A 14,763-nucleotide genomic window follows, 5' to 3' on the forward strand; every position below is an offset into this window, starting at 1 on the left:
TTGTTAAAGTTAATCCTAATTGAATTGCTGCATTTTCTGTTGATGTTAGATGTGGTACTACATAGATTAGTTGGTTAGTTGGATCCTTTGATAGTGAGGGGTAAGTGGCTACTGCCTGGCGACCATGATACTTTGTTGTACTATCCTATGTTATAGCCCGCCATTTTTAGGATTAATAAACTTTACTTAAATTTGGGTCAATAGTTACATGCTTGACTAAATGCTTGTTTGTAATTTCACCCTCGGTGGCTTGGTTGAGAATATTATGGTACATCAAAGAGAGCTCCGGTCGTCTCTTTAACTCTTAAAGATTGTTTTGTTTGACTTTTTATAGTGTGTATGTGACGTTTTTTAAGATAATAAACATCTTTATTTATATACGTGTAGAATCTTAAAAATTTGATATTGAAAATGAATTGAATTATTGAAACAAATTTAATAAGGTTAGGCACAATTTTGTCACTCTTATTTTCAATAGAATAATGAGAATCCATAATCAAAATTTTTAAATTTGAAGTTGTAGTTAATTGACTTTATTTTGCCTTGTAACGCAATTGACTCAATTCGACCAAAAATTTAATAGAAAGAAACTTATGTACAATTCATATACATACTAAGGATTTGTTCGCTGAATTGAACTGATTGGAGTTGAACTGAACTGAGCTAAACTGAATATTTTATGAGAGAGGGAAATTAAGAGTTAAACTGAACTGATTGGAGCTGAACTGAGCTAATTGTAGCTATTTGAAATTAAGTAAATGCGAACATACCCTAACTAATTTTAATGTTTATGAATTGAAATTTTGGACTTCGCTCAAACAATTTTTCTTGTCAACTTTAAACTTTATCAATATCATGTGGAAATGTTATTCCTATAAACCACTAAACACTAAGGAATATATGTTCCTTAGAATTAAATTTTTATGAAGCAAGCAAGAATTGAAACTAATGCGTTCCTTTGCTATATGACATTGGTATATTCCGCAGGGAGACACTTTTTACTCCATGAACTAGTGAAATACCCTCTTTATTAATGATGAATTTTATCCGTACTTGAGTTGTAATCTTATGACTTGTGAATTTAGTCAAGTATCTCATTGATACCTTATGACATGTCCTCTTGTTTCATTTACTTTAGAATCTTGTTTATAAGTTTAGATAATTTACCACTTAAGCACCTTTTTGTTGCTTGATAATCGCATACATATAGTAAAAGGCAAATTAATTATTTTTCGGGGTTTTGATGGGGCATATTGCACGTGATAAGGATTACATAAATTTAATATAAAAAAATTACAAAAATTCAAATAAATATCGATAAGTACAAATGAGTGAAAGTAAGATGAAGAAAACAAACCTTACACTCAACTATACAATATAAGAAGTCCGAAGTACATAATACCAATTTGATCTTTATAGTTACTTTTAACAATCTTTGCAATATTTTAGTTATGTTAGAAAGAAAACCATCTTTCTATTAAATTACTTAAAATAATACTAATATTGTTACTTTTCTAAAGTGTTAAAATAAATAATAGACACATAGAAGTTCTAGAACTTTTGGAAGATCATGCTTGTATGCACATTGATTAAGGGTTAACTACTACGATTCCTTTTTGTTTTTTGGTGGACGTTTGTTTGCTTTGGATGAATATGACTAATTATGTTCCAACCATGTGATGTACATACATACCACATACTTATTCCAAGGAAACTAATTTGCGATGCATATTCAATCTCCGGCGCTCAATTTTGACTCATCAAGGCCCACCTTCTTTTTTTAAGTAGGTTTGGGACTTGGAGTGATATGCTTTTTAGGTAACAAGATTAGGAAGGTAGTAATGAAACTTATACATAATTAATTAGTTACAAGATTGTAGGTTAAAAGTAGTACTCGCGTAATCACCATGGCTTGTGTAAATAGCACCGAACTTTTGCTTTATTAAAAACGTTTCGGTCATCATTAAGGTCGAAACTCATTTTTTAAAATGAACACATGCTTGTTATTGAGTTTTATAATAAAAGTATTAGATATTTCAAAAGGCTGGAAATTAAAATGTAAATTTTGATACTCTATCATTTATTTGGGTAATGGCTTAATATGATAGAGCACTATCCACCTATATATTCTAGTCCTATACTAGATTACTAGCATATAAAACATGAGTTTAGGCGCATCAACCGATATATTAACTTAAGTAAACTATATACAAAAGTGAACTAATTAAAAACCTCTTTTCGAATTTTCAACAGAGCCATAGCCTATGAGTTGGTGACTATTATCACCTTCCTTGGTACCTTCATTAATCCCTTCTAAAACGTCATACCCTCCAATTATAGTAGAGATTTAACCATTAATAAGCATATTGTTTCTAATTACCTCCTCAAAGTTCTCAACCATAGTATATTATGACTATCTTATTAATATTGAATCATTTCAATATTGACATGATATTTTAGAGGCAATTAAACCCATGAATAAGTAACATATACAATATTGACATGATATTTTAGAGGCAATTGGACCCATGAATATATAAGTAACATATACAAGCATGTGATTGGTTAAGAACGAGAACAAGTTGCAAGACCCTTCTATTCAATCTAAGGTTCAAGGTCACATTAGTATGATAAGATGGGTCGTTTCTCATAGGGTCATCTAGTCATTATCCACATAATTCCTTTTCAATAATTGAAAGATGATGTCCCCTAAATCTACTTTGGAGGCTTATATAGTGTAGAGTTTATTTGAAAAGGCTTTGGTAGTTTTGACTTTTGAGTTTTGAGAATAGCTTAGCTGGATATTATTATTATGCAACGATTGCAACCAAAGAGAGAGAGATAGTTCAGTGATTTATGGTTATATATACGAAGTATATAAAGCGAACTAGAAGAGAAGTACTCTTTTTTATTTTATTTATTTATTACTATTATTATTATTTTTTAATAAGAAGAGAATTAATTCATAATAGAAAGAACACAATCAAACATAAAATAAAAAAAGGTAATGTAGATTTACCCCATCTCACTCATAGGATGGATTTCAATGAGCCATCTTTAGTTTGATCCCTTTGATTATTTACAAGGTGTATAAAATTGGCTCATTTCTCCTTTTAAGACTAATTTAATTTTTGTTTTTTCAAATGTAGCTTTTTTGAGTCTAAAACTATTTTCAGAGGATAAATGCAAGTTTCCTTTTTGTGTGCACTACTCAAGTTTGTATAAGTCCCATCTCATGAGGTAACTAGAGATGTCAATTCGGTAAAAGTGTCGGGTAAGAGTGAGTTAGGTCAACTCAGATTAATTCCATAACCTATGCGGGTCGGGTTTGGGTTGGGTCATGCTTGAGTCGGGTTACGTCGGGTCATACTTCTTATCGGGTGTAAGTCAAGTTAATAACAGGTCGGGTTACATTCGGGTCGGGTGAACAATAGGTCGGGTTTAATTCGGGTTTTCACGGGTTAGGGTAATTCTCGGGTTCGAGTCAGGTTCAGTTCAAGTCAATAATTTGCGGGTTAGAATCAGGTCGGGTCATTCTCGGGTTTGAGTCGGGTTTGGTTCAAGTCAATAATTTGCGGATTATAATCAAGTCGGGTCATTTTCAAGTCGGGTCATTCTCGGGTTCAAGTTGAGTTCGGTTCAAGTCAATAATTCGCGGGTTATAATCAAGTTGGGTCATTTCCAAGTCTGGCCTGGTCATTCTCGGATTCAAGTCAGATTATGTTCAAGTCAATAATTTGTAGGTTACAATCAGTTCGGGTCATTTTCAAGTCAGGTCATATTCGGGTTCAACTAACTATAAATAGATAATTATCATTTTTATCAAGTTAATTATTTCATTTGACTATAATGTATATGGCAATATACTAGGGAACTATAGTCTATAATTTAGGAAGATAATTATCTCCTTTGACCATACAACAAATATATACTATATTTAACTCTTAAATTTGATTATGATGCTCCTTGCTTTTGCTGGGCTAGACCGACTTGGTCTCCCAAGAAAAAAATGTTTTGATCAATAGTAATAAGGTGGTCTAAATTGAAGGTGATTTGAAATCGGGTCAGGAACAATTTGGGTTGAATTTAGATCGTGTCAATAACAAGTCGTGTTAATTTCGAGTCGTGTTAGTAATAGATCGGGTTGAAATTTTGGGTTGGGTAAGTAAAAGGTATGGTAAAATCCGGGTCAGGTCAATGAAAAATCGGGTTGAATTTGGGTCAAGTCAATAACAAGTCGGGTTGATTTCGGATCGGGTTTGTAACAGGTTGAGTTAAATTCGGGTCGGGTTAGGGAACATGTCGAATTGAATTCAGGTCAAGTTCGTAACAAGTCGGGTTAAATTTGGGTTTTCACGGATTAAAACGGGTTTGGATCAATTTCGATTTAAGTCGGATTCGGTGCAAGTTAATTAAATTGGCCATTGTAAACCGGTAAATCGGTGCAAGTTGTAAACTGGTAAATTGGTTGTTTAAAAGCAAATTGAATGGTTCCACACACCCAATTAGACTTCTAGAGGGTATTAGGGACCATGGTAAACATTTTGGCAATTTTAATTCCCGGTAAAAAAAAAGTTAAAAAATTCCAAAATTAAAGGCTAATATCCACGCTTTTTGAGAAATTTTAGAGGTTTCGGGGCCCGGTGTCGAAAAGCCTTGAAATTCTATGGGATACATCTCGGGGTCATATAATGCTGTTTGGAACCATATATATATGATCATTATTTGTTGTCATAAATGTTCGTTGCAAGCTTGAATTAATGAAATCGGTGCAAGTTGTAAACCGGTAATTTGGTCGTTTAAAGGCAAATTGGATGGTTCCACCACTTCCACCCACCCAATTGGACTCGCAGAGGCTATTAGGGACCATGGTAAAAATTTCGGTAATTTTTATTTTCGGGCGAAAAAAAAGTCAAAAAATTCTTAAATTGAAGGCTAATATCCACGCTTTTTAAGAAATTTTGAAGGTTTAGGTGCCCGGTGTAGAAAAGTATTAATATTTTAGGGAACACATCTTGGGGTCATATAATGCCATTTGGAACCATATATGATCATTATATGTTGTCATAAATGTTCGTAGTAGGCTTGAGTTAATGAAATCCGTGCAAGTTGTAAATCGACAATTAAATATGTCGTTTAAAGGAAAATTGGATGGTTCCACCAACCAATTAGACTCCCGGAGGATATTAGGGACCATGAAAAATATTTTGGAAATTTTTATTTCCAGGCGAAAAAAAGTCAAAAAAAATTCCAAAATTGAAGACTAATATCCACGCTTTTTGAGAAATTTTGGAGGTTTCGAGGCCAGGTGTCGAAAAGTTTTGAAATTTTAGGGGATACATCTCGGGGTAATATAATGCTTTTTGGAACCATATATGATCATTATTTGTTGTCATAAATGTTCGTGGTAAGCTTGAGTTAATGAAATCGGTGCAAGTTGAAAACCGGTAAATTGGTCGTTTAAAGGCAAATTAAATGGTTCCACCCACCCAATGGGACTCTCGAACGGTATTAGGGACCGTGGTAAATATTTTGGCAATTTTTGTTTCCCAGCGAAAAAAAAAGTCAAAATTGTAAAAATTGAAGGCTAATATCCACGCTTTTTGAGAAATTTTGGAGGTTTCAGGGCCCGATGTAAAAAAATCTTGAAATTTTAGGGGATACATCTCGGGGTCATATAATGATGTTTGGAACCATATATGATCACTATTTGTTGTCATAAATGTTTGTGGTAGGCTTGAGTTATAATGAAATCGGTGTAAGTTGTAAACCGGTAAATTGGCCGTTTAAAGGCAAATTGGATGGTTCCCCCCACGCAATTGGACTACCGGAGAGTATTAGGGACCATGGTAAACATTTCGGCAATTATTAATTTATGGCAAAAAAAAGTCAAAAATTTCCAAAATTGAAGGCTAATGTCCACGCATTTTAAGAAATTTTGGAGGTTTCGGGGGCCCGACGTCGCAAAGTCTTGAGAATTTAAGGAATAAATCTGGGTGTACCGTCATATAATGCCGTTTGGAACCATATATGATCATTATATGTTGTCATAGATGTTAGTGGTAGGCTAGAATTAATGAAATTGGTACAAGTTGTAAACCAGTAAATTGGCCGTTTAAAGGCAAATTTCACCCAATTGGCCTCCCGGAGGCTATTAAGGATCATGGTAAAAATTTCAGTAATTTTTATTTCCAGGAGAGAAAAAGTCAAAAAAATTTCAAAATTAAAGGCTTATATCCACGCTTTTTGAGAAATTTTAGAGGTTTCGGGGCCAGGTGTCGAAAAGTCTTGAAATTCTATGTGAAACATCTTGGGGTCATATGATGCCGTTTGGAACCATATATGATAATTATATGTTGTCACAAATGTTTGTGGTAGGCTTGAGTTAATGAAATCGGTGCAAGTTGTAATCCTGTAAATTGGCCATTTAAAGGCAAATTGGATAGTTCCACCCATTAAATTGGACTCTCAGAGGGTATTAGGGACCATGATAAACATTTTGATAATTTTTATTTTTGGGCGAAAAAAAGTCAAAAAATTCCAAAATTAAAGGCTAATATCCATGCTTTTTAAGAAATTTTTAAGGTTTCGGGGCCAGGTATAAAAAATGCTTGAGATTTTAGGAGACACATCTCGGGGTCATATATGTTTTAATCATCATTCATGCAATCAAAATATAAATGAAATTTTTGCACAAATTTGCTCCCAAAATTCTTCAACATGGATTACTTTGACGCACTATTATCATCAAATTCCAAAGATCCACGAACAATCCACGCCCACATTATCAAAACATCAAACATACAACATTCCCTCTCTTTCCTCAACAGGTTGATCACTTTCTACTCAAAATCCCACCATTTTTCTCAAGCTTTTGCAGTTTTCCGGCAAATCCCATCTCCCAACGTCGTCTCATGGACTTCCCTCATCTCCGGCAACCCCAATTCTCCGCTTTCTCTGCGCCATTTCATCGCCATGCTCCGCCACCCAACTCGCCCCAATCAGCGAACTTTAGCCTCCATTATCAAGACTTGTGCTACTCTTTCTCTGTTACCCTTTGGAACCCAGGTTCATTCTTTCTCCCTTAAGCTTTCTCTGTCATCTCAGCCCTTTTGCGCGTCTGCCCTTGTTCATTTTTACTCGAAATTGCGTCTTCCTGATTATGCGTATAAGGTGTTCGATGAAATGCCTGAGAGAGATGGGGTTTGTTATTCGTCTATGGTTGTTGGGTTTTCTCAGAATTCTCGTCCTGTTGAGGCTTTGGGTCTTTTTGCTGAGATGGTGTCTCGGAATGTGAGTTCTACGGTTTATAGTGTTTCTGGGGCGCTAGGTGCTGGTGCTGAGCTTGCTACTTTGGAGCAATGTAGAGTTATTCATGGTCATGGAATTGTTACAGGGCTTATTAAAGCTATTTATGTTAGTACTGGATTGGTTACTGCATATGGGAAGTGTGGTATGGTAATGGAAGCTAGGAGGGTGTTTGATGAGTTCTTGCCTGATATGAATATTGTGGGATGGAATGCCATGATGGCCTCTTATGCTCAACAGGGTGATCAATCTTCAGTTCTTGAACTTTTTGGTTTATTTGAATCGCGAGGACTTGCACCTGATGACTTCAGTTTCTTGGCTGTGTTAACATCGTTATATAATGCGGGTTTGGCTGATGAGACGGAGTATTGGATTAATCAGATGAAAGTAAAGTATGGTTTAAAGCCTTCATTAGAGCACTATACTTGTTTAGTGGGTGCATTGGGTAGAGTTGGGAGATTGGATGATGCTGAGCGGATTGCTATGACCATGCCAATTAAGCCGGATGCTGGTGTGTGGCGGGTTTTACTGTCAGCAAGTGCGGCACATGGTGATGCTGATGTTGCTTGGAGGATGAGTAAGCGGCTATTGGAACTTGACCCTAATGATGACTCTGCGTATGTGATAGCTGCAAATACATTCTCTGCATCAGGGAGGTGGAATGAGGCTGCAAATGTTAGGAAGATGATGAATAATGTGAATGTGAAGAAGGAAGGTGGGAGAAGTTGGATGGAAGTGCGAGGAAAAGTGCACATGTTTTTAGCAGGAGACAGTGAGCATGAACGGATAAAAGAGGTTTATGCAAAGCTTGCAGAACTCATGAAAGAGATTGAAAAACTCGGTTATGTGCCAAATTGGAGCGAGATGTTACATGATGTTGAGGAAGGGGAGAAAAGAGAAGGGCTTTCATATCACAGTGAGAAGCTGGCGTTGGCATATGGGGTGTTAAGTGGGGCAGCACCTCCTGGGAAACCTTTGAGGATTCTGAAGAATCTTAGAATTTGCAGGGATTGCCATGAAGCCTTCAAGTATTTCAGTAGGCTGTTGGAAAGGGAAATTATTGTGCGCGATGTCAACAGATACCATAGATTTATTGACGGAAGCTGTACTTGCCGAGATTATTGGTAACCCGTGTAAAGTGTTACCACATTACCAGCTATGGCAACTAGCAAATTGCATTGTTTTCAGTCAGCTGGTAAATGTTTTACGCTATCTTTTTTTTTTTCTCTATTAAAAAGGAATAATTGAATTCAAAAGTGAACTGTCATGAGCTCATAGTTTTATTGGTAACATTTTTTAATATGTTGGAAGGATAAACTAATTTTACCAGTTTAACTACTTGAGGTAACATCTTTTGACACCCTGTATTTGCGCTAATTTTCCGTCCACTTGTTTTTCCACATAAGCAGCTTGCGTATCTATCTCGGTCCAAGTTGTCCCACTTTTCCAAATTGACATGTCTTAGACACCTGGCTTTCTTGCAGCCATGTTTTTCATATTTTGATTCAGAATATTGAATCACTTGCTGTTGGATTTGTTTTAAGAAGAGGAAGATTCGCATATGATATTTAGCATTCTTATTTTGTTATATGCTGTCTACGTCGTACTGCTCTATTATATTACATTAGCTTGCATCACAGCACACAGGCACCATAATTCTTGAAAATAGTTTAATATCAAGATAAACTTATCTTCAATACTAAATTAAGGGATTAGGACCACTGAGTAATTAATCTCAACCGAGCAATTTTTTTAATCCTATTCTGTTTGTTTGCACCACTTACCTGATTATATTAAACTTACATATAATGTCAGCAAAATTCACTTTCCATAAGCCGACTTTGTATAAAATAATGTATGAGATTAGTTGAGCTAGCTTATAAACTTCCAATTTTGCTTGCTAAAGATAGCACCCATTCTTGTTCAAGTCTTAATGCTACAGTGTCTCTGTGAAGTGTTAACGCAAGAATATAAATATCTCCTTGGCTGTCTTAAGGGTTGAAATATTGAAACTGTTTATCATTGAAAATTGCGTTTAGGGGACTAAAACGCGTATATTTTTTAGGGTGGATAATTGAAATTAGAGGATAAACTGCTCCTTGTAAGAGTTTAGATTTTGAAACCCTATTGAGTTTCTTTATTGTAATCTGCAATTTCTGAGGACTCACAAGCTCAAAACAACATATTTCTGAGCACAGGTAACACTATTGACTTTATTGTTCACAAGCAGTATAGAGTTCTGTCTTGTAAGAAGTCAAGGGATTTCTTTTTTAATTTTCTATGGCAGTTATGTGTTTATAAAGTCTGCCTTTGCAAGTCTCTGAAACAACTTTCTTATTTTGCACTTTTTCTTAGAGTTAATTACCTCCCCATATCTTGCCACCCTTTGATGCATGTTGGGTTGTTGATGTTTCTGTTCTTGACAGTCATGAGATTGCAAAGTGTGGAGCTATAGATTTGGTTTTAGAAATTTTTTGATCAGAAGTTAGACTTCTTTCATCCAAGGCCAATATGCTTTGTCAGCCCTTGGGCGTCAATCTTAAGTAGTCGTGCATATCAACAATTTCAGGCATTCAAGCCAAACTATAAAAGAGTGTCAATTGATTTGCTAATAATTAACCTGCAGAACTATGGTACAATTTTCCTCCCTATTTGAGGGACTGGCAAAGAGTGTTTCATCCAAGGGCAGGAACACTAAGAATGATAAGGGAAGGAGAGCTGCCGAGTCATTGGAAGATGAAGCAAGGAGGAATCATCTAATCTTAAGATGTCCTGGTGTAACAACTTCGAGGTCTAATGGAGCAGCATCAGTTTTTTCCAAGAAAGGGGAGAAAGGAATTAATCAGGATTGCTTGACAGTGTGGAAGGTACGTTTACAAGTTAATTGTTATGAATTCGTAACTTTTTTTTTGGAGGGGGAGAAATAGTATAACGTGATCTCATGCTTTCGGCCTGTTGGATGTAGATATGGCTGGTAAATACCTTTTTTTTTTTTTTTTTCGTACCTCACCCAACCAGGCCAAGCTAAATTGGGTGTAGCCCAAACAAGATTAAATCACATACGGAAGTCACTTTTAGGCTACATGATAGATGGTGATTCTATGTTCTCTACAGTAAATGCTTGTGTAGTTGGATTGTATTTCACGTACTCTATAAGACTATATTAGCTGAAGTACATGATAATTGATTTATATTTTCTTTAGTAAGTATGCTCTATATTGGTTTAAAAAAATAAATAAAAAGTATGCTCTATATTATGCAGATTTCTTCTATATTTCAAAAATTGATTAATATCTGTATAAATAAATGCAGGAGTTTGGTTGCCAACAAGATATGACGTTCTGTGGAATCTTTGATGGGCATGGTCCTCTGGGTCATTTTGTTTCTAAGTATGTCAGCAAATTACTGCCATCTTTACTGCTACGCAGTTGGCAGGAAATACTTGCCGTCCATCCACTTGAGCTTGAGCTTGATGTGGATTTGAATCAGCTGACTAAAGATGCCCAAGAGTTTCACATATGGAAACAAACATATTCAAGGACTTGCTCTGTCATTGATCAAGAACTAAAACGCCATCCAAGAGTTGACTCATTTGATAGTGGGACTACTGCTTTGGCAATTGTGAGACAGGTATTGATGATTTTTTTTAATTTTTTTTTATTTAATTTAAAAGCTTGTTATGTATTTCGTAGCTTAATGGCTTAAATGAATAGTGTTCCTTAATACATCTTGCTTCTAAGAATTTAAAACTACTGTTGCTGCAGATCTGTTATATCACCTTGCACTTATTTCACTTTGTTTGGAGCCTGCATTTTTACTTTGTTATTACTTGATCTTCCCTAATAATACTAACATATTGTTTTGAGTGTTATTTTATTTATTTTTTATTTATTTTTTTTATCACAACCTTGAGCTTCTTAAATATTTAGCTGAATAATACTTCGTATGAGTTTGTGATCAATGGATGAGGAATAAAAATCCCAGATTCAGTTTATAGTTGAGCCTGTTCTGAATAGGATCCGAGAATCTGAAATGAACCAATCTATATTGAGACTGATAATGAATGTCAAATATAGTAATTCTTTGGTTAATGGAAGCCCTCTCTAGGAGAGTGTTCACATCTAGGCAGTCTAAGCAACTGGGGAATGCACGATAAAATGACCAAGAAAATCATGCTCCAAAATTAAGTTCTAGCAAGAAATGACTTCTTGTGAGTTGTAGGATCAAGTTGTCTTTATCAGTTTTATAGTGTTATAAATAATCCAACTAACTGCGCTACACATGAATAAATGATGTTTTCTTCTGAAATTATATATCTATAAGAAGTATTTTTTCTTTTCATGTCTTTGTGAGAGATTTCAAGTTTCTTGACTGTGACAATTCAGTTATTTTTAACACATTATGTTGTGTATGGAAAATTCAGGGTGAACTGCTTACTGTAGCTAATGTTGGAGACTCTCGTGCTGTTTTAGCTACATTGAGTGAAAATGGAAATTTGGTACCAGTTCAATTAACAATTGATTTGAAGCCCAACTTACCTCGTGAGAGCTCTCTATCTGTCTTGTAACATTATTTGTAAACATTTTTGTGGCTTAGAAATTTAACAGCATTCCATGTATTCAATTTGCAGAAGAAGAGGAGAGAATAATGCTGTCAAAAGGACGAGTATTTTGCTCTCATGATGAACCAGGGGTCTATAGGCTCTGGCAGCCAAATAATGGGGCTCCAGGATTGGCACTTTCACGAGCCTTAGGAGATCATTGCATGAAAGATTTTGGGCTTATTTCTGAACCTGAAGTTACACAGAGGCGCATTACAAGCAGAGACCAATTTGCCATACTGGCTACAGATGGGGTTAGCTTCTTTAATTCCCTTCAATTTTGTGTTGCTTGCTTTCCAATTATCATCCTGAAACCTAGGATTAGCTATGCTTTGTGTTAGGTGAGGAATGGTGGTTTGTTATTTTTCCTATGCCAATGTAGAAGAACCTTTTTCAAAGCTTTTTCATGGAATTCAGTGCTGCCGTACTTTTTCTACACTGTTTTGCCCTGATCTAATTATGACTAGAAAATACAAACATTCCCAGTTCATCTGTACATATTGTCTCTTTTACTTGATCTATACTTCAATAGTTTCTCTTGGGGAAATTAATTGGAAAAGTAGCATAGATGCTAGGGTAAAATATTGAAATGCTCTACAACTTCTAGGACAAAATAAAATAAAATTGAAAGATCATAATTTGGTAATCACCCTTTGATTCATAGTATGCTGTTGGACCAATGATTTCTTATAAGTGGGACTAATTTCAATGTTGCCACTTTTAAGAATGGCTTCTGCATTCCTACCTTCATGTATTAAGAAAACACCTTTAAGGCATCAAAGGAAACTACAATGATAAAAGGAAACTACAATGTTTGGTTTATCGTCTTCCTTGGATGTTCAAGTTCCACTAGTAACCAAGTTCCTACAGAACATGGGAATTTGCTCGTCTAGAAGGGGAAGTTGGACTTTCCTAGCTTGTATGAGCATAGATGCACTAATGATTTTACAAACTTGTACTTTTGTTATTCCTGCTAAAAACCAATGAACTATGCTTTATGCAACGCACTGTATATTTGTGGGCTCTCATGAAGGTTTACTTAACGGATCAAACAATGAACCATTCCTTGAAATCACATACTTATCTTGAAGTTCAATTTGGGAGTTGGTCTTTCATCAGACAAAGAAGTCTATGTCAATGCATAAACTCTGAAGTGATTTGGGATTGGGATATATTTGACGCCTACATATCTTTTGATCAAGTACAATATCTTATTATGTATGCTACTTAAGATTGTCAATTACAAATGCCTAATGGGACTTTTCATTTTTTAAAATTTAATACAGGTGTGGGATGTTATCTCCAACGAAGAAGCTGTGCAGATAGTTTCTTCAGCACCGACAAGAGAAAAATCTGCTAAGAGGTTAGTAAAATACGCAGCTCATGCATGGAAATCTAAGAGGCCTGGCATTGCAGCGGACGACATCTCCGCCATCTGCATGTACTTCCACAACTCTTCAGCCCCCCATCAAGTGCAGATAGGACATAAAACTTTAAAGTAAGTCTCAAATTATCTCCATCCTATCCCATGAAATTTGTCACATTTTCTGAAACCCATAAGTAATATATATGGGCTGCATTTTAGAAAATTTGACAAACTTTATGAGACGGAGGAAGTATATGTTTGTAGCGTCGAGTTTATAGGCTAACACCTTAGGGGTAGATGCACGGGTTTGTGTCTTGTGATGCTCCTGTCTTGTGATCCAAGGGTATTACCTAGATTAGTCGGACTTGGGAAATGATATAGTTATGCGCGTATAAGTTCTTTGGTTGTATACTTTCCTAGTAAAGTGCACAAGATGTACTATAATAATAATGTATATATGTGATGGGCCATCTTGTATGGATTTTCCCACGGTAGTTATAAACTTATAACTAACCATAATTGGTTAATCATACTATTTTGAAGTAAATCATATAGTCCCTTTGTTTTCTCTACTCGAACTTATTTTCCCATGACAATGTTGTTAGAATAATCGAGTATTCTATTTGTTTCTTTTTGCTCTTCCTATTCAGGATATCAGTTCAACTATGATCGTAAATTCTAATCAAAATATATACAAGTATTAGAAAAAAAAGTCATGTGTAATATTGTTCATTCCTCTAAAGGTGAATTTCTAAACTATCAACTTCTGGATATTTTTTTTTTTTTTTTTTTTTTTTTTTTTTTTTGCAATTAAAGAATTTAGTGATCCAATTTTTTAATAAAATTATCAAAGATGTGTATTGAAGATTGTGATAAGTAAATAGGAAGATAAAATAAAGGAATGGAGTGTATATTATTACTTGGTTTTTGAGTTTCTGAAAATTTATACCAAGTTTTATGGTATTCATGTCGTTCCTTAAAATCAATGGCTCACTTAGTCGCAAACAATAATACTCCTCACTCGCTTTATTATTTTTAGTTTCTTATCTGTCCATTTTAGGAAAACTTAATCGTTGAAAGAATGCTCATTTGGGAAGTAAAAACATAAGCACACATATTTTTCAAGAAAAAAAAAAAATGTGAAGCCCCATGATAAATGGTATTTTTACTATTATTAACCACTGATTTTTTTATTTTTTTTTCATTTTTATACAATTTTTCATTGTCATTTTACACTTTTATAGTTTATTTTGATTAATTTTTAATTGAGATGATTGTAAATTTGTTACTCTTTTGTAGTTTTTACTCCACAACTATCTAACCGATTCAAATTGGAGATTAAAGTTCATTTCCAGAGCTTTTCAATAGCTGAACGTCACATCTACTCTTTCGGCAAATATATGAAGAAGTTATGACCTTATATTTGAATCAAAGTTGTAACCTTCATAAATGTAGAGCTTAACTTGCCAAAAAGTGTACATTTGTTAAT

General features: G+C 34.8%; 1 protein-coding gene and 1 pseudogene across 2 annotated transcripts; both read left to right on the plus strand.

Annotated features, from left to right (window-relative positions):
* The first annotated feature begins 6,651 nt into the window (after positions 1 to 6,651).
* LOC145631417 (putative pentatricopeptide repeat-containing protein At5g52630 pseudogene) lies at positions 6,652 to 8,812 on the plus strand (annotated as a pseudogene).
* Positions 8,813 to 9,136: 324 nt separating this feature from the next.
* LOC145631418 (putative protein phosphatase 2C 34) lies at positions 9,137 to 14,741 on the plus strand. 2 transcript variants are annotated; one of them, XM_081683485.1, is made up of 7 exons: positions 9,137 to 9,506; positions 9,935 to 10,175; positions 10,621 to 10,938; positions 11,732 to 11,849; positions 11,939 to 12,162; positions 13,195 to 13,406; positions 14,574 to 14,741. In XM_081683485.1, exons 2-7 carry the CDS (start codon positions 9,939 to 9,941, stop codon positions 14,593 to 14,595), a joined length of 1,131 nt encoding a protein of 376 aa, XP_081539611.1. In that variant the 5' UTR covers positions 9,137 to 9,506; positions 9,935 to 9,938; the 3' UTR covers positions 14,596 to 14,741. The 2 variants fall into 2 exon arrangements, with proteins under 2 accessions (XP_081539611.1, XP_081539612.1); XM_081683486.1 differs by lacking the exon at positions 14,574 to 14,741 and adding an exon at positions 14,335 to 14,359 and having other exon boundaries at positions 9,138 to 9,506.
* Positions 14,742 to 14,763: the final 22 nt, after the last annotated feature.

Source organism: Chenopodium album, chromosome 5 (genome assembly GCF_948465745.1).
Source record: "Chenopodium album chromosome 5, dcCheAlbu1.1, whole genome shotgun sequence".
Lineage (NCBI taxonomy): Eukaryota > Viridiplantae > Streptophyta > Magnoliopsida > Caryophyllales > Amaranthaceae > Chenopodium > Chenopodium album.

What these genes read in the sequence shown, in the direction of transcription:
- LOC145631418 (XM_081683485.1), top strand. Translation starts at nt 9,939, where the DNA reads ATGGTACAATTTTCCTCCCTATTTGAGGGACTGGCAAAGAGTGTTTCA. An exon ending in ATTGCTTGACAGTGTGGAAG is followed by an intron (nt 10,176 to 10,620) that starts GTACGTTTACAA and finishes AAATAAATGCAG; the next exon opens with GAGTTTGGTTGCCAACAAGA. An exon ending in CTTTGGCAATTGTGAGACAG is followed by an intron (nt 10,939 to 11,731) that starts GTATTGATGATT and finishes TGGAAAATTCAG; the next exon opens with GGTGAACTGCTTACTGTAGC.